Below are 18,137 nucleotides of genomic sequence, written 5' to 3' on the forward strand. Positions count from 1 at the left end.
GCTAATTTTATTGATGTAAAATAAAGTTACTATTTAAATAGAATTTTAAGCATATTAATTATTATTTAATTAATAATATAGTTAATTAAGTAAATTAATTATTATTTTAAATAATGTTACTTTACATTAATGTATCTAAAGCAAAATTATATTGTAAATTGAAAATGTTAAAAAAACTTTAATTATTATTTAAAAAATTTCTGTTATAATATTTGAATTGGTACTTAATATATTCTAACTATATTCAATAATTCAAATAAAAAATATTATTTTATATTAATTACTATAATTTAAAATTTAAAATTTAAAATTTAAAATTTAAAAAATTAATTAAATATTAAACCAATAAAATCACATGCAATATACAAATTTATTTATTAAAATAGTTGCTAAACAATTGACATCCTCGTATATTTGAAAAAATTTATCAAAGAGTCCTTTTGTAATAAAAAGAATAAACTATAAGAGTAATCATCTAAGTGTGCACTTGATTTAGTCTTAAATTTAAAATTTTAACAAATTTGATCATTGATATCATAAAATTTAAATTTGTTAGGTCAATAAAAATACTCAAGTTAAACTTTTTGTTATTGAGTTAACTGCAACTAAAATATGGAAATTTGAGTGATTAAATTGAAAAAAAGTTAATAGTTAGAGGAGTTTAAAAATAAATTTTATTTAAAAGAAAATTAAAAAACAAATTGAAATAAAAGAAAGGAAAGGAAACTACCTGGCGACTTGTAGTTGCCAGTTGCCTGCCTCAGCCAACAACAAAGCCATCTTCGACTTCTTCTTCTTCTTCTTCGTCAATTACTCAATTTCTATTTCATATATTTCTTATTATAATTCATTATTACAATTTTTTACTCCAATTTCTAATGAGACCAATACGCCTTCCCGAACCTCCCAGCCCCACCATAGGAGTGCCGGAGATCTTCGAAGGCGGCGCCTACAGCGTTATCAGACGCGCCGTCATCATCGGCAACGGCTACCCTGGATCCGAGAATCAGAGTATCGGGTTGGTCCGAGCTCTCGGCTTATACGACAAGCATGTTCTTTATGTAACTCCATTTCATTTCACCCCTTATCTGAATCTTTATAGCTTTGCTCTATTGATTGCTAGGGTTACTCTATTCTTCTTAGTTACTATAAATTTGACAAAACGATTACTGGGGGAAAAAAAAAAGGTTCTTAGTTACTATTGATCTCTAAATTATTACTATTTTATTAATTGATTATCCGTTGTACTGATACGCAGCGAGTTACGAGGCCAAGAGGAGGGATAAACGAGTGGCTTCTTTGGCTTCCAGTTAGTCTTCACCAAAAATTGGATTATCTCATCCAGCTCATTCAAATTTACTCCCGAGGGAGGAATTATGTGCCTTTACCTCTAGAAAATGGTGGTGGAAGTGTTGGCTTGGCTTCTGTTTTAGAAGCTGATGTTAAGCAGATCGTAACCATGGCTCGCCAGACTTTTGAAAAGTACTTCAACATCTGGTTATCGAATATGCTTATAGTTGTTAAGCCTAGATAGTATGTTTATATAGCATAGTCACCGTCGGGTCGCAGAAAGGTTCAGTATACTTTCTTAGGATTTGGAGGAATTTCATGAAACCTGGTTCACACTTCAATGATTGTAAATGCTGGTGTTTTATTACTTTTCTTGATAATTTGAATCCATGTTTGACTGATTACAGTATAAAATTTGGTATCTTTTGTTGCATGTTGATTATTTCGTCTGGTACTTATGGATGGTTTGATGGTTTTTTTTCTAGGGATGGTCCTTTGCTGGTTGTTGCATCAGGAAGAGACACCATTTCAGTTGCAAGTTCTATAAGACGTTTGGCCTCGGAGAATGTTTTTGTCATTCAGGTTTGTAATGGGCCTTAATTTGGTTTCTACTTTTTATCCTTCCTAGCATGCGTCACCTTTATTTTCTATTTACGGGTATGCTGGAAAAAGAGGAAAAAGTTACCTCCTGCTCCATTATGGTGATATAATCAATGTGTCATGTCTTTATTCATACATTCCTAGGCTTTATGATGAGCTTAGAATGAGTTTACTAGAAATAATGAATTGAAATTTGCATTACTGAAAAGAATCGTGCTCTAGAAAGCCACTTTAAGTGTTTATTTGCAAAGTTCTCTCTCTCAATCTTGCATCTATGTGGTATCTACAATCTATCTTACTCTCTCCTTGTTCTTATGCCATCCTTAGTTGCTTTTGATCTTATATCCTAACATAAATTGGATTTTTTGTTGCATATTGTTATTTAACTTGTTTGGCATGTTTCCAGAGTATGATAGCTTTATTTAGTTGTTGTATATCTAAATATCAGTTTTTGCAATTTCCTTACATTGCAGATACAACATCCTAGGTCACAGTTGAATAGGTTTGATTTGGTGATCACCCCTCGTCATGACTTCTATCCATTAACTCCTCAAGCTCAAGAACAGGTTCCACAGTTTCTTCACAGGTGGATTACTCCGCGTGAACCTCCTGATAGGCATGTGGTATGTATTGTCAATCTATATAACTACTATTTGCGTACTTATAGGAACTCTAGCTTTTGGTTAAACTTTTAGTTTCTATCTACTGCTGAAGATAGGTTTGTTGTCAACTTTTTACATAAGATACTCACTTTGGGAGCTCTACATCAAATTGATTCAGCTACACTTCGCAGCACAGCTGCTGCATGGCATGATGAGTTTGCACCTCTGCCAAAGCCCTTACTAGTGGTTAACATTGGCTGGCCTACAAGTAACTTTTCTTCTTGCTTTGAGACTTGTTTCTACAGCCCGCCCCACCATATTTGGAGCTTGTTTTTCTCTCTTATAGATTTGTACATTTGATTTGTCTGATCATATTTTTATGCATGTTATCTAGAGATACCTTGATGCTGGTTAGGGATCTTTTAGTCTTTATGGTTGCCACTTTGCAAATAATATTCAAACTTGGTCTCTTCATCCTCCTTTTTTTTGCTTTATATATAAAATTTCATGATGCTGAACATTTTACATGGTGGTAATTCTTCATGAACTTCGCTTAGGTTGTAGTTTTGGGTTATTTTATTTTTCCTTGAAAAGGAAATAAGAATGACTTGGAGCATGGTCACTTTTTTTCTTAATCTCCAATAAATACTTGGATTTTGGTGTAATTAGATACTCAAATGAAGATTCTTTTTTTTTTCTTCCCCTCTGCTATTTCTTTTAACCCTATGCTTTAATGTTTTATTTGTATGTTCATCTGCTTTCTGGTTTTCTCTGCAGGCCACTGTCGATATGGTGCAGATCTTGCAAAGCAGCTAACTGCGTATCTTCTCAATATCCTTTCAAGCTGTGGCACTGTCCGAATATCCTTCTCCAGTAGGACGCCCGAAAAGGTTTTAATAAATGACAATTCACTCATAATTTCTTTCTTTTCTTCTATGATGACTAAGATTATGTAGTTTTTACCATCAACTTGGCTGACAGGTATCAAAGATTATTGTGAAAGAATTTGCTGATAATCCAAAAGTTTACATCTGGGATGGTCAAGGTATATTCAGTTGATTAAATTTAGTTTACAAGTGAAGTATAGATTGTATGTAATGAGATTTATATGTCTATCTTCAGAACCAAATCCACATATGGGGCATTTAGCTTGGGCAGATGCTTTTGTCGTCACAGCAGACTCGGTTAGTCTGATAAGCGAGGCTTGCAGTACTGGGTACGATCATTCTTTACTGATATTGTTGAACATGTTGAACCCTCTGGAGTATTTATTTTATTGTGTGAAATTCGGAGTTAGAATCCACTTTTGGTTCCTTGCAGGAAACCTGTCTATGTTATGGGGCCTGAGCGTTGTAAATGGAAACTATCAGACTTCCATAAATCTTTAAGGGAACGAGGTGTGGTTCGGCCATTTACAGGTTCTGAAGATGTAAGTAAATATTCAATGGCATCCTTTCATTTACTTTTATTCCATCCCTTTACCGTTAGACACAGTTTCACAAGACTGGATGAAGTTACATTTACACCCAACCACGAGACTGGGCTGAACCTAGTTCCTAACCAATTTTCTGCTCTTTCAACCATTATAACTGGATTATATTGAATAACGAAAGCTCTTCCGGTATTAATTATATGAATAAATTCCCTGGTTGTCTTTTAGATTGCAGAAAGCTGGAGCTATCCTCCCCTCAACGACATGGCAGAAGCAGCAAGTCAGGTGCGTGAAGCACTTGCTGAGCGTGGATGGAGGGTTCGGCCATAACTGAAGGTGTCGATAGTTGTTGTTGTAAGCACACTGTTGATTTCCTTATTTTTGAAACTTGAAGCCTTAAGATTTGGGTTTGTTGAATAGCATATAAAAATACCACCTTCAAATTCATTCTTCCCCATTCAGGGATTTTCAAAATATTGTTACATGTAGAACAAAGGCCTTAGCTATTTAGAGCGGCTTGTAAAGCATGAAGAGGAGGGACAAGCATAAATTTATTTTATTTTTGGAAGAGTTTGATTTACACACCTGAAAAACAGATCTGATGAAATGAAATTTGACAACACGTCATGCCAACAACATCCCTCTGTGGTGCTATAAATGTGTATTTTTCCTACTGTCATTTTCAATTTTTAATTTGCATGTGGAAGAGTGTTGTTTTCATATAGGTTAAGCATGAGGCATTCCATAGATCTACTTCGTCACAACATTCTGTTCTTTCCTGGGAAAACCTTAGCATTATTAGTTTTAATAAACGTAGTGCATTTGTTCACAGCTCTGGGCTTGTTTGAACTTCATGCTGATTTTGCTTATGGTAAAGATTATAGGGGTATTATTCAGATATATTACATTACAAGCGACTAGAAAAAATTCAATTTCAATTTAATTATCAAGGTTTTTTTTTTAGTATAATTGAGCATTTCAATATTTATTCCAAATTGATTGGCGTAATTTTACAATGTGAAATTTCATTTTTGGAATATAATTATTATTATATTTTTGGATTTTAAACATTTTCAAGAGCTGGTAATTTCTTATTTTCAAGCATATAAAGGTAATCCTATTGGTGTGCCTTTCCTTCTTAATCTTACGTTTCTTACTTTTATTATTTTTTTATCATTTTATATGTACAAAGAAATGTAACTTCGATTAAAAACGGGATTTCACTTTTAAACACTTTTCTTATACAATATTTGAGGTAGGGATGGATGGAGATAACACGGTTTGAATTTGTGTTGAATGGGTATCTAACAAGATAAGGATGAGGTAATACGGTTTGGTCTTGCAAGAATTTTAATTGCTACTTTCAAGTACTATTTTACCAACATGTTTATTATTAATTATTATATTATTTAAAATAGTATTTTGAATTTTCAATAATTTTAAGAGTTAAGTGGTTAGTGATGTAATCACTTTCAATGAATTATTATATTATGAGTTTATAAATTTATTGAAACATCATATATTTACTTATTAATATATAAATTATAATAAATATATTATAAGTTATAATTTACCTATAATAATAACATAAGTTTGGAAGAACTTTTGAACCGACGAGAATATCTTTTATTTTTCATAAGAAATTTAAAAATAATTATAACATAATATACAACCATAGAAAAAAAATTAGACAAGAAGAAGAAATTTATTAAAAAAAAGGGCAAAGAAAATTGGGAAAACAATTTTGCCATCCCACGTTTTATTATTGGACCTTTATATAAAATAAGGTTTGTTTTTGGATGAAACTCACTGCTTTCATTGCTCTTTTCTTTTGCCTTTGCTTCAGTGCTGTTTTTATGAGCATTGTTCATTTGAAGACTATATTTTATTTTCATTATATTATTAATTTAGGTTAAATTATAATAACCAATCTAACTAAATTGGTATTTATAAAATATCACCATCTTATTAAATTGATATTTTAGTATAAAATTAAGATAATAAGAGAAATTCATGTATTAGGAATATAATTAATAATTAAACAAACATGGACACAAAAGGAATTTTATAACTAACACTGATTAATGATTAAACCATAAGTCAACTTTTTTATATTACAAGTCAACTATATTTTTAAGATGAAATAAAATTCTAACCAAATTTATAAATAATATTTAATCAAGTAGCATTTAAAAAAATTACCGATAAAAAATAGAAATTGTTGATTTAAAAATAATAATAATTTAATAAAAAACAGTGCAAGAAGAAAAAAAAAAGATTTAATATCCGCCGGAAGAGAAGGTTTGATGTCACTAGCTCGCCTGACACGGCAAAGAGAAATTACCCGATCATTAGTAGCCACGTCACTCTCGTAATTTTCACACGTGTTCCACGACAGCAGAGTAAGCCAAGTAGGCACGTGTGGAATTCATGAGGGAACATCGTCCGCGTCATCACTTTCCCCAAACGGTGGTCTTACCTCCGATCCCACACCTCCTTACTAATCTTCTATCCCATTTTCTCTCTCTATCTATGAAAGAAGAAACAACATTTTCAATTTCCATTTTTCCTTTGTTTGCTTTCTTCCTCTCTCTTTTCTCTCGCTAAGTACTCTCCTTTGCCTTCAAGTTATCTTCTTTTCGGCCTCGCCTTTATTCAAAAACCCTAACATACGACCTAATACCCCATCCCCCCCCCTTTTTTATTTTTTTTGTATTCATCTCTTGTTTTGCAGATTTCAGCTGGGTCTCCAAACTTCCTCTCCTCCTTCCTTTGCAGGTGATTTTTCCCTTTTCCTTTTGTTTCTTGCTCAGTCAAAGTTGGGTTTCTACTTTTTAATGGTTATATTGCATCTCTCTCTCTCTAAAAAAAATATTATTCGGTTTTTGACTTCTGGGTCTTTCTTGGTCGTTGGTGGGGTATTTGATTATTTTCTGTTTTGGAGTTTATTTTATTATGTTGTTGCCATTTTGCCTGCTTGATTGGTCTAAGAAATGGTAGGAAAATATAAAGAAACGAGAAGCTTTCGAGTATTTTAATTTTAGACAACATTTTGGTTTTAACCAGGAAGTCAAGTTAGTTTATTAGGTCCCTCCCTCTCAATGAACCCTTGTTTTTTTTTTTTTCTTATTTACTTCAATTATGTGGTATGTAACAAAGGGTTTTTGGTTCATAAGATGATCTTAAAATTTCCTACCTTGTCTTGGAAACCAAACAATGTTCTTGGCTGATAAAGTTTTCAGTCTTTGGTTGATATTTTTCTTGGAAATTTTGGATGGTTGTTGGTTGCAGCTTGGGCTAGTGAAGGTGAGATTTTTGGGAATTTTTCTGGGTACAATATTTCGAGTAATTTGAGGGTTTTATTGTTTAAAGTTCGAGGTCTGGGTCTCATGAGACTTGTTAGGGCAATGCAGAGATTGTTTCGCGATGAGGTGAACGTGCTGGGCTGGAAGAAATCCTTCAGCCAAGGGATTGGCGTTACTGTGCCCAAGGCAAGAACTCGCGACAAACCTATGAGTAGGGTTTTGAATTTCTAAATTTAAGGGGTTTTGAAGGGAAGAATTAGGACAGAGTATCTCACTGAGAATAGTTATCATCAAAAGCTATGACTCGCATTTTGGTTCAAAGAGGTTCCACTGGCAGCTCTTCTTTGAATCTGAGCCGCTCTTCTTCATTGCCCGGACCATCTGCTTTTTCTACTCATCAAGTTCCTTCAGATGCAAAAGATGGGGAGGTTAATGAGGAAGTGTCAGAACTAGTTGCTTCAGATGAGCATTTAGAGTGTTCCAGGAGTAGTGAGAATAAGGGTGTGAAAGATGATCCTTTGGTAGAAAATTTGCGAAATGATCGGAATGGAACTTCAAGTGATGCAATTGCTGAGGCTGAGAAAGTGAACACTCTTGCTGCCTTGGGTTCATGTGATATGATGAATGATTCAGGTGAAAAAGTTGCTTCTGAAACCGAAGGTTCAAGTGGTGACCCCTCCCCAATTGGCAGCAGAAGTTCTCATCCTCCTCCACCTCCTGCTCCACCACCTAAACCTTCATCAGAAAACTTAAATTCAAGAAGATTTGCCTCAGGAAGCCCAAATCCTGTTCGTGCTGGATCATCTAGAAGAGCTGTTGCCTGGCCCATCGTTTCTACGAGAACCTCACCATCTGAGTCATGGCCTTCTTCTCCTAGATCTCATGGTGAGAATGAGGGTTACAATAGTGCTGATGAACAAAGCCCATGCTTTGTATCCTCCTATGGTGATGCCGTAAGTTCTTTATTCTGGATAATCAAATCCTTTGTGTTTCATACTTCATTTTCTTATGGTGGAAAATCATCTAGTATGGAAATTTTCTTATAATTGGCATGCAATAAGTATTATCATTTTATGCTATTGTACTGTTTCTTTTTTGAATGATTGCCCTGGTTTACTTTAAGCGGTATTATTTATCCATTTGTATCGTAAGGTTTTTATGCTGAATTTTTAAATTATATTGTTTATCTTGTTTGAAGAATGTTCTGTAGGTTTAGTATTCTTGCTGAAAAAGTTTGATCTGAAGTTAATGCTTGGGGTATTTTTTTTAAACGTCAGATTAACTTCTGCTGGTTTGCTGTATCTGATCCAGGAAAGGGAGCGGCAATTTGAAATTGATATTAGACTAGCAAAAGGTTTAGAAGTCAAACGGATGCTAGAAGATGGGAACTGCCTCTTCCGAGCTGTTGCTGATCAAGTGTATGGGGACTTTGAAGCTTAACATTTGGTTCATCAAATGTGCATTGATTACATGGTATTAATATCTCATACTTGAATCCTGTTTTTGAAACATAATGAACCATAGGATGTTATTGCTGCGTTGTAGGTCCTAGATGGTTGACCTAAGACGCATGTTAATTTTAAACTGAGTGGAACAGTTTGGTGAATGTTCCCTTAAAAAAAGAAAACCTTGAATTATTCCGAGAAAAGAGAACATGTAATTTGGTGATTGCTGTTTCTTTTTGTTTGGAAATAGAGTCCAATGATAGCTGCTGAAGGAGTTTTCTAATAATGTATTTATCTGCATGGGATTATAAGTTTAGTTAACTGCATGGGGAGGAGATACGTATTTCCAAGATGTGGGAGATGAGTAGAAAATCAAAGAAAAAAGATGAGTAGAGAGTTAAGGTTTCATTTATCTGGCATGCCAAAAGTAAAAAAGAAGGCTAAATATTCCAGTTTTACTCCAGTAAATTAAAAAACAAAAGATCAAAGTACTGTGCCATAAATTCTGTTATATGATTATAGTGTGATTAATTAGCTTAGAGTTTTGAGCATAATTAGAGGATAGAGGTTTGGCTTTCTAGGGAGGTCATAGAACTTTCTTTATATGTTTGGTAATATCGGATTGTCTCTGCCTTCAATCTGTCTGATGAGTACGATCAAAGCTTAGGTTTTGAGGATGTATGAAAGTAACTGGGTTCATTGAAATGCACCTGAGATGAGACATCTTTGGCATACATCCTCTTGTAACATGTTGAAATGTTCCTTGAGAACATGTTCACCAAACCCCTTATAGGATAGTACTGCTGTTGGCACTAAGATCACGGGATTGTCTTGTCTCTTTGTTTGGGTTGGCATGTTTTCTACTAGTTATTGTCTATAAGCTAAATTAAATATTTGGATGTGGTTAAACATATCCATGCGCTGTTTTGGATCATTGTAATGTTTTTAGTTTGTTTCAAAGGATTATATGATTTCATTTTCTGTTTATGTTTTCCTTTTTTGGGGTGTTCATATATTTAGTTTTGAGGTGCTTGAATGACATAATTTGGAGTATTCTCTGATGTATGCTTTACCTTTATATGTTCATCCAGGAGCGAGAGAGAGATCACTTTTCTCAGTTTATAACAGAAGGCTTTACATCTTATTGTAAGAGGAAAAGAAGAGATAAGGTATAAAGAGGCTATAACTTTTTATACGATCTTTAATGTTCTTATGTGAAACTGGTTTTAGCATCATATGCATATAGATATATTTCAATCTCGGAGTGGATTATTACTCATATTTTGTTCTGTGGATTATTGCATAGCCAAGATTACAAGTGTTTCAATTAATCAAATCTGAAAAATACTAACCATGCATTTTTGTATTATGGTTAAAGCATCTATTTCCTGTATCTGGGAATGTAGGCCTATGGGAGCAATGTGGAGATTCAAGCCTTATCAGAAATGTATAACAGACCTATTCATATCTACTCCTACAGCATAGGTGATATCCTTGATTGATGTTTCTAATATTGATTTAGTTTGTTTTTTTTTTTCTTTTACCATCTTACCTTGAATGAACCAAAATTTATTTGATGCAGAACCTATCAACAATCAAACTGGTTGATCCGAGAATTAATATAGATTAATCTAATCAGACTAAAAAACTAGTTAATTGAGATTTTTTTTTATTTTTTTAATGATTTATTTAATTGAACTGAATGAACCACAAACCACTTATTCAATTTTAAAATCATTGTTTATAATAAATTATTTTGATACTCTTATATCAAATAATTTTTTCCCTCATATTATTACAATGAAAACAAAATTTTAATGCATTTTATTTGTTTTTTATTTTCATTATTTGATTTTAACCTATCTAACTAAAGTCAAAATATAAAATAGAGAAATATTGCAACCACTTTTATGAAGTGGGAAATGTTGCAAGGAGCTGAATGATTTGAAAAAGGGTGATGGTACTTTTGAGAGTAAGTGGAACAGCGTGCTGCTTTCATTATCAACCACTTGAAAACTTAAAGTCTACTCTCAAGTGCATTCATCGCCTTAATTATCTTCAACCACCCCCCAAGTATCTAATTTCTTCGGAGATTTTGGTTAATTTAACTTAGTTAGTTGTATATTTCCAGAATACTTTTTTAATAACCAGTTGTTGATGATTCTCCGGAATTAAAATCCCTCTTTCATATAACTAACAAAACCAAATAAAATTCAAAGGTTTAGCTGAACAAAGATAGGGTTCTTTGTAGACTCTAAAGAGGGTTAATTAATTAATTAATCACATTTTATATTATTTTTTATTTCTTTGACAAATTGGTTTGTCTCCCACTAATTAATTTCATCAAATCTTTATCAATTAATTGCTTAAACCCAAAAAAAAAACCATTTTTCTTCTTAAATAAATATAATATTATAGAAAATGTTTAATACATAATTTGACACTTTTTCTAATAAGGTACCTGTGTTATTTTTTGTTCTCATGATCACTTGTACTTGACAAAAAGTTATATATTTTGGTATTTGAATGTCTAATTCGAGTTTTAGAGTTGATTTGATGAAAATTCATAATTAGTTCTGAATTTTCATCAAATCTACAGTAAATGTAAAATTAAACAGATTCGCAATTCACACTAAATTTATTCTTTTTAAAAAATTATGAAAAATTTAAGCTTAATTAATAATATTAGCAATTAATTTTCATAAAATTAATTCTAAAATTTAAATTAAAAACTAAAATATTAACATCGTTATATACAATTCTAATCAAATACAAGTATTAAATTACAAAAAATAAATCAAATTTCATATTTCAAAAATAAAAAAAACTCGAATAATAATAAGAAAAAGTAGAAAAGCGATTGGAATATATGTTATATGTAAAAAAAGATGGAACCGTGTTGATACTGTTTCCCGTTACATCTAATAATTGTGATATTGGACAAAGCAGCACACATGGATTGAAAAAGAAGAGTTGGTCAAAAGAAAATGGGAAAATTAAAACCCTTTTACTTTAAATAACTTTATTTGAATAAAAATGAATATCCTTCTTTTCAAAAAAAAAAAACAGCAAAGAAAATGTAATTTAATTCAGCAGTCGTCTTCTACCTCTTGTAGTCAACCCAGCAGGGTTTTGCTTCTGCCACCTGGCTGTCTTATCCTTTGTAAATTTTATTTATTTACCTAAGAAATGGAAGACGTTGACATATTCAAAATTTCCATTATTTGAATGGAGAAGAGATATTTGGGAATTGAATCCCCCTATAAAACCCAATTCCCCTCTCTCTGCCTTAAAACAACAAAATGAATTCCACAACATCCCTGCCCCTTCATCAAGGCGGCATCACCCCAATCTCCGCCCTCCATCCTGACATCTTCCAATCCCACATCCTCGCCCTACTCGACGGCCCTTCCCTCGCCTCCCTCGCCTGCGTTTCCTCTCAATTACACGCCCTCTCCACCCATGATATTCTCTGGTTTAACATTTGTTCTTCCACTTGGCCGTCCCTCAACCATCCACGTCTTCAACAAATCATCTCTACTTTCCCCTCCGGCCACCGCTCATTCTTCTCCGATTCTTTCCCCTTCCCCGATCTCCAACCGTTGAAGCTGGACGTCAACTCTTGCACTCTGCCAACGGAATTAATCTTCGCCGTTGATGTTTACTATCAAAACCAGATTATTTATTCTAAAGTCGAAGAATTGGACACGTCAAGCAGCTGGTTTTTGTGTTCCCCGTTCCGGGTGGATTTACTTGACCCGAAAGATTCGGCTTCGACGCCGGTAAGGTATCTCGGTGGCAGTCAAGATGAAGCCTGGCTACAACATTTGGAAGAGAACTTGAGTTTAAGCTGGATCGTTATTAACCCGACCCGGAAGAAGGCGGTGAATGTGTCGAGTAGGAGAGCGGTTTCGGTGCAGCGGCACTGGTTGACAGGTGATGTGCAGGTGCGGTTTGGGACAGTGACAGCAGGAGATGAAGGGCGAGGATCATCCAGAGAGTTGGTAGAGTGTGGGGTAGTGGTCACGTGCTGCGGAAAAGAAGGAGGGGAAATGCACGTGAGGGAAGTGTGCATGGTAATGGAGGACATGGAAGGGAAAGGGTTGAATGGGAAGGACAGTTTAGTCATTTTGGAAGGGGTGATAGAGCAGGGGAGGAGGAAAGGAGGGGAGGGAAATGAAGGGAAAGTAAAATTTGAGGAATTCCAAGAGAGGAAAAGGGGGAGGAAAGAAGAGAATCAAAGGAAAGAGAGGGTATTGGATTTGGTGTGCATTACGGTTGGCGTCGTGGGTTTTGTTTCCTTTTGGTCGGCTATATTGTTCAAGTGAAAACAACACCAATATTTACTGTATAGTAAAATATGAAATTCAAATTTGACAGTCAAATGTATAAATTTTTACCATGAAATTAATTATTTATGATTAATTTGACCGACTACAATTCAAAATGGATGTTGCTCTCAATGAGTTTTGTGCATTTAATAATCGGGCTTACTTGGACTGCTCGCTCGTCGCTGCACCACAATATTTCTTCCTTAGATTCTAAGGGTTTGGTACCAATATTTCGTTTTGACGCCAAATGGAGTTTCTGATTAAAATTATAATCATATTCACGTTTCATTCTACCTTGTATTACAAATATTATATATATATTGGTATCAGCATGCCTCTAATAAGAGAATTTCCCATATTTTTGAGTTGCTGAAGATCTATCAACGACAATGCTCGAAACTCATTGGAGATTCTTTAAAAGTACAAACCGTATTTAAATCTCTAGTAGCCATTTCGCCAAGTAATTCGCAATCTTATTTTGATCCCTTGAACTTGCTGTCCATTCATAAGTAGCGAGTGGATGAGTCGTACCTCTGAAAGGCTATTATCCACTACATAACCGTTGGTAATAATATCAATCAGAATGACATTGTCACTTTCCATTTCATTCTATCCGAAACCTTCATTCTATTCAATAGAAAATCCCTCATAGATCACCCTTGCCTCGGTTTGAAAATCTCCTGATTTGCCAACTATCATTGTAAAGCCAAAATAACTAGGTTCCATCTTGATTTCAGAACACCCCTTTATTGCAGTATAGGATTTTTGAGGAGAGAAACCTCTTTTAGTATTAAGTTTCACCCAACCTGTTGATGGTAAGTTATGGATAATTCTAAGTATTATACATTTAAAAAAAGAATGGCATAGAATAGTCACTTAAAATAAAATATTTATGATATGATGTTAGTTTCTTTCTTGTAACATTAAAAAAGTTACAAATTTGGAATTTAAATACTTCAAATTACCATATTTAGTGCAATCTTTTTTAGTTCATAGATAAAATAAATGATTTATTAAATATTTGTTATTATTGAAACCTCATAAACTATTTAATAAATGATTTATTAAATATTTGTTATTATATATATACACGATAGCATACCATTTATAAAGCAAGTAACATGAGTATTTTAAGAAACTTTTAGTTCTAGGTTAATTCCTTAAGTTGCAAATGTTTCCTTAATTATTACCCCTATAATTATGAGCCACACTATTAACTTAATTTAATTATAATATATAACATGTTAATTTAATTGCCCCACTATCAACCACATCACATAATAAGATTTAGGAATCAAATCTAAATAATTTTATTTTAATTTTTTGTTTATTATATATATATATATATACACAAATCTTATAATATTTACATATACCGGCAGATAAAAACTATATATGTTTAAGTTTAGGTAAAAGTTAAAAAAAGTAAATATATTTGCACCAAAATTGAAATTAAAATTAATTACCGGCACCAGCCGGATAATAATAAACCACGTCTGAGTTGTCAAAATTAGCATGTAATTGATTTTAACTACACATCAATTTTACTCTTCCGCACCATTTTTACTCATTCAAAGCTACTGCCTCCCTTTTTTTTAAATAAAAAAAATTCGGGTAAATTACACATAAAAGCCCTATTTTTTTAAAATTTATCGAAATAGGCCCCGTATTTTATTATTTATTGGAATGGGTTTTTCCTGAAATTACGTCCACGTCAGCGCGATTACTTACATGGCAACAAATCGCGTCCACGTAAGCGCGATTTGCTGACGTGGAAGCAATAATTCATGAACAGTTTATGTTTTTTAGCTTGAAAAACTTTGAAAGGCCATAACTTTTGGCTCGGTTGTCCGATTAAGACTATTTTTTTTATTTCGAAAACTTTTCGAGATCTACGCACTGACAAACAGCCGAAGGCGGTTTGCCACAATTTTCATCGAAAAAGATCCTTTTTTGCCTCTAAATTTTGACTTTTTCGGTTTAAAATTAAATTTTGAAACATTCAAATCATTATTTTCCTTATTTATTTGAAGTAAACACCGGATTTTTTTTACAAAATTGTTGTATTATTTTTTCTGATTTGACACGTGTATGGAATAGGTCCGATAAATCGTTAGAACGTAAGTAATATAATTAAGATAATAATAGTATTTTTATAATATGTTAGTTAATTAGTTTAGCTTAGTTGGTTAAGATGCTTACTCTTTTCCCTTAGTTCATTGGTTCAAATCTTGTTGATAATAATTTTGAATCTTTTTTGTACTTGTTGCATTTATTTTTTTAATCAGTTAACTCTTTAATATTACATTAATATATATTATTAGTACAATAATATAGACGGATTGACAATTTAAGCTACAATATTATGAATATTAACTACAATACATAATTTGAGTTACATATTACAGTAATACATTAATATGTATTATTACGGACAAAATACCAAAAAAAAGGGCAAATTTTTAAAAAATAGGACTTTTTTTGGTATTTTGCCCAACATTTACTCAAAATGTATTTGTTGCTTGCTAAGAAAGTTATTATCTGTAAGAACACAATTCAACTACCAAAAATTGATGGTTAAATAAATGAGTATGAACATAATTAAATTTATGGCCTAGATTGAAATAGAAATTTTTCTTCTTTCCTAATTTTCATACACAATAAAACACCAAAAGTTACTAAAACTTTCCTTTTAATTACTGTAGCTCAATTAAAAAAATTGTTTTCCTCTACTTTTTGTTCTTCACGATAAAAACGGTTAATTCATATAGAACCGTACGCATTATATGAATAGAAAGCAAATTATCGGAATCATTTAATACGATAGTATGAACATAATATCAAAACCACAACTATTTTTTTCACATTAATGCATTTAAATAGTTAATTGTAGGTGGATTGAGAATATTAAATGTTAATATCCTACCAAAATATAAATTTGTTTAATTTCAAAAAATATATTTAAAACATTAATTTACTTGTTGATTTGAAATCTTATCTAATCTTAAATAATTATAATACATTTAATTTTTCTAATAAAATATCTAAAATAATCATAATTTAATTAAATTTATTTTAAAATTAATTTTTAGTGTTAATAAAATAAAAATTGTAAAATATAATACTAGTATATATAAAAGCATAATCCAATTGGTGTATAGGATTATCAGTCAACAAGGTAAAGGAGAGCCCACTTTATCCACTCAAATCTTACGTGGCGTAAAGCTATTGAATAAATTACCATCCAACACAATCTTCATCTCCGCCTACGATCATACAATCCCACAAGCTTCCCTATATTCATAATCAATCAGTCACCACTTGCACTCAAAAGCCATACCCCCCAATAATGGCAGCTACATTTTCAAGCCCATCAACCGTCGCGCGCCTCGGCAGCGCCACCTCCTTCTCATCCCCACCGAACAACACCTGCCTCTCTTCAGGTACACTTTTTTTATTTTATCATGAACAGTGAGACCCAAATTCGTAAAATACCGTAAAACAATGACATACATTTTGTCTCTCACTTTTCGACTCAATGGTAAAGTTGAGATTTTCAAGAATTCTGAGCTCTCAAATATGAGTTTCACCTGTGTAAAACATGCGTGGGTGAGTTTAAATTTAACTTAATGCTACCAATAATTGGTTGATATAATTGTAAATTGTATTTTTAGTTGTGTGTTGAGTTTTAAGTGAGTGAATGTATGATTTCAGGGTTTTTGAAATCAAGTGTGAGGGGTAGGAACCCTTTGAGGCTGGCCGGTGCTTGCGGGGGAAAGTTCACATGGTAAGTTGTGACAGTAAAATGTTGATTTGTGAGTATTAATATGATGCTTCGAGGGATTAAATTGTTAGTTGTGATTGGATAATGGGAAGCTTTGAGAGGGACTGGCTGCGTAGGGACTTCAACGTAATAGGATTTGGGCTGATCGGATGGATTGCTCCGTCAAGCATACCGGCAATCAATGGCAAGAGCTTGACGGGGCTTTTGTTTGAGAGCATTGGAACCGAGCTTGCTCACTTCCCTACTCCTCCTCCTCCTACTTCTCAGTTTTGGTAAGTATATTTTACACTATTTCTTTTGCTATAGATTTTTCAATGCGATTTGTACTTTGGGTTCATAATTTGTAGACAAGTTTAGCCCATTTTTCAGTATGGGCCTGATCATTAGACCATGGAACCAAAATTTTTTTGGAGACATAACCCAAACCAATTGAATTTGAATTTTTTTCATTAATTTTTTTATTATATATTTTCTTTCTGATATAATGTCTAAAATTAATTATAGCTTCTCGTCAACCTTTAAATAAGATGATAATACGCTTCAGCGCACTCGAACCCACGTCCTCTTAAACTAACAACAGTATCAATACCAATTGAATCAATAATCAATTAACTTTTAAATTTAAACTTTGAATCTAATATTCACTTTTGTCAGTGACCCAACATCTTAATTGGAAAGATTTATCATCCCTATAAAGGCATGGAGAAGGAGAAGTTTGATTTATTTTCTTAATATGGGTTTCAATAAAAACAAAAAAATCAATTACATTAACCTCAGTTCTCATATGGTATTAATTGATAAATGAGCAGGTTGTGGTTGGTATTATGGCACTTGGGACTGTTCATCACTCTTACATTTGGACAAATTGGGTTCAAGGGAAGGACTGAGGACTACTTTTAATTATTATTATTTTATTTATGAAATATGATATTATTTTGGTACTCTCTCTATCTTCCATCATTTCCCTATAATTGCTATGCACTTTGTTTCCTTTATGTCCCTTTCAATGCAAAAAAGACGGATTCTCTTCACTAAAATGAATTCCCATTTCTTTTGACTTTAGGGCTACACCAAAAAGTTACTCCTCTTTTTTTTCTAATTATTGGTAAATATATTATAGAGGTCTTTGTATTAGGAGTTTAATTGCATTTTGCCTCCTCTACTAAAAAATAGGTAAATTAGTCCTTATATATGAGATCAAAGAGCAAACTAGTTCTTCTATTAAAGATTTCATCTATTTTTACTGTTAAAAACTGGTCTTCGTACATCAGCATGAGGTACACATGGCATGCCACATGTCATTATTTAGTTATTCTATCAGCTACATCAGTTTTTAACAGTAAAAATG

At 32.7% G+C, this 18,137-nt stretch overlaps 3 protein-coding genes and 1 pseudogene across 4 annotated transcripts; all 4 read left to right on the forward strand.

Moving 5' to 3' along the window:
* The first annotated feature begins 732 nt into the window (after positions 1-732).
* Positions 733-4,560, forward strand: LOC107954127 (mitochondrial fission protein ELM1). 2 transcript variants are annotated; one of them, XM_041097599.1, is made up of 10 exons: positions 733-1,061; positions 1,259-1,482; positions 1,776-1,872; positions 2,364-2,513; positions 2,634-2,760; positions 3,270-3,382; positions 3,474-3,537; positions 3,615-3,708; positions 3,813-3,921; positions 4,160-4,560. In XM_041097599.1, the coding sequence occupies exons 1-10, from the start codon at positions 879-881 to the stop codon at positions 4,256-4,258; spliced, it is 1,260 nt and encodes a 419-aa protein (XP_040953533.1). In that variant the 5' UTR covers positions 733-878; the 3' UTR covers positions 4,259-4,560. The 2 variants fall into 2 exon arrangements, with proteins under 2 accessions (XP_040953533.1, XP_016745089.2); XM_016889600.2 differs by having other exon boundaries at positions 734-1,061; positions 4,153-4,560.
* A 1,838-nt stretch (positions 4,561-6,398) lies between these two features.
* LOC121219431 (OVARIAN TUMOR DOMAIN-containing deubiquitinating enzyme 6-like) lies at positions 6,399-10,334 on the forward strand (annotated as a pseudogene).
* A 1,136-nt stretch (positions 10,335-11,470) lies between these two features.
* On the forward strand, positions 11,471-13,099 carry LOC107954125 (F-box protein At2g27310). The gene has a single exon (XM_016889599.2). It carries the CDS (start codon positions 11,977-11,979, stop codon positions 13,000-13,002), a length of 1,026 nt encoding a protein of 341 aa, XP_016745088.2. The 5' UTR covers positions 11,471-11,976; the 3' UTR covers positions 13,003-13,099.
* Positions 13,100-16,268: 3,169 nt separating this feature from the next.
* Positions 16,269-17,826, forward strand: LOC107954124 (photosystem I subunit O). The gene is made up of 4 exons (XM_016889598.2): positions 16,269-16,448; positions 16,720-16,792; positions 16,882-17,061; positions 17,599-17,826. Exons 1-4 carry the CDS (start codon positions 16,355-16,357, stop codon positions 17,687-17,689), a joined length of 438 nt encoding a protein of 145 aa, XP_016745087.2. The 5' UTR covers positions 16,269-16,354; the 3' UTR covers positions 17,690-17,826.
* Positions 17,827-18,137: the final 311 nt, after the last annotated feature.

This window comes from Gossypium hirsutum, chromosome D07 (assembly GCF_007990345.1).
Source record: "Gossypium hirsutum isolate 1008001.06 chromosome D07, Gossypium_hirsutum_v2.1, whole genome shotgun sequence".
Classification (NCBI taxonomy): domain Eukaryota; kingdom Viridiplantae; phylum Streptophyta; class Magnoliopsida; order Malvales; family Malvaceae; genus Gossypium; species Gossypium hirsutum.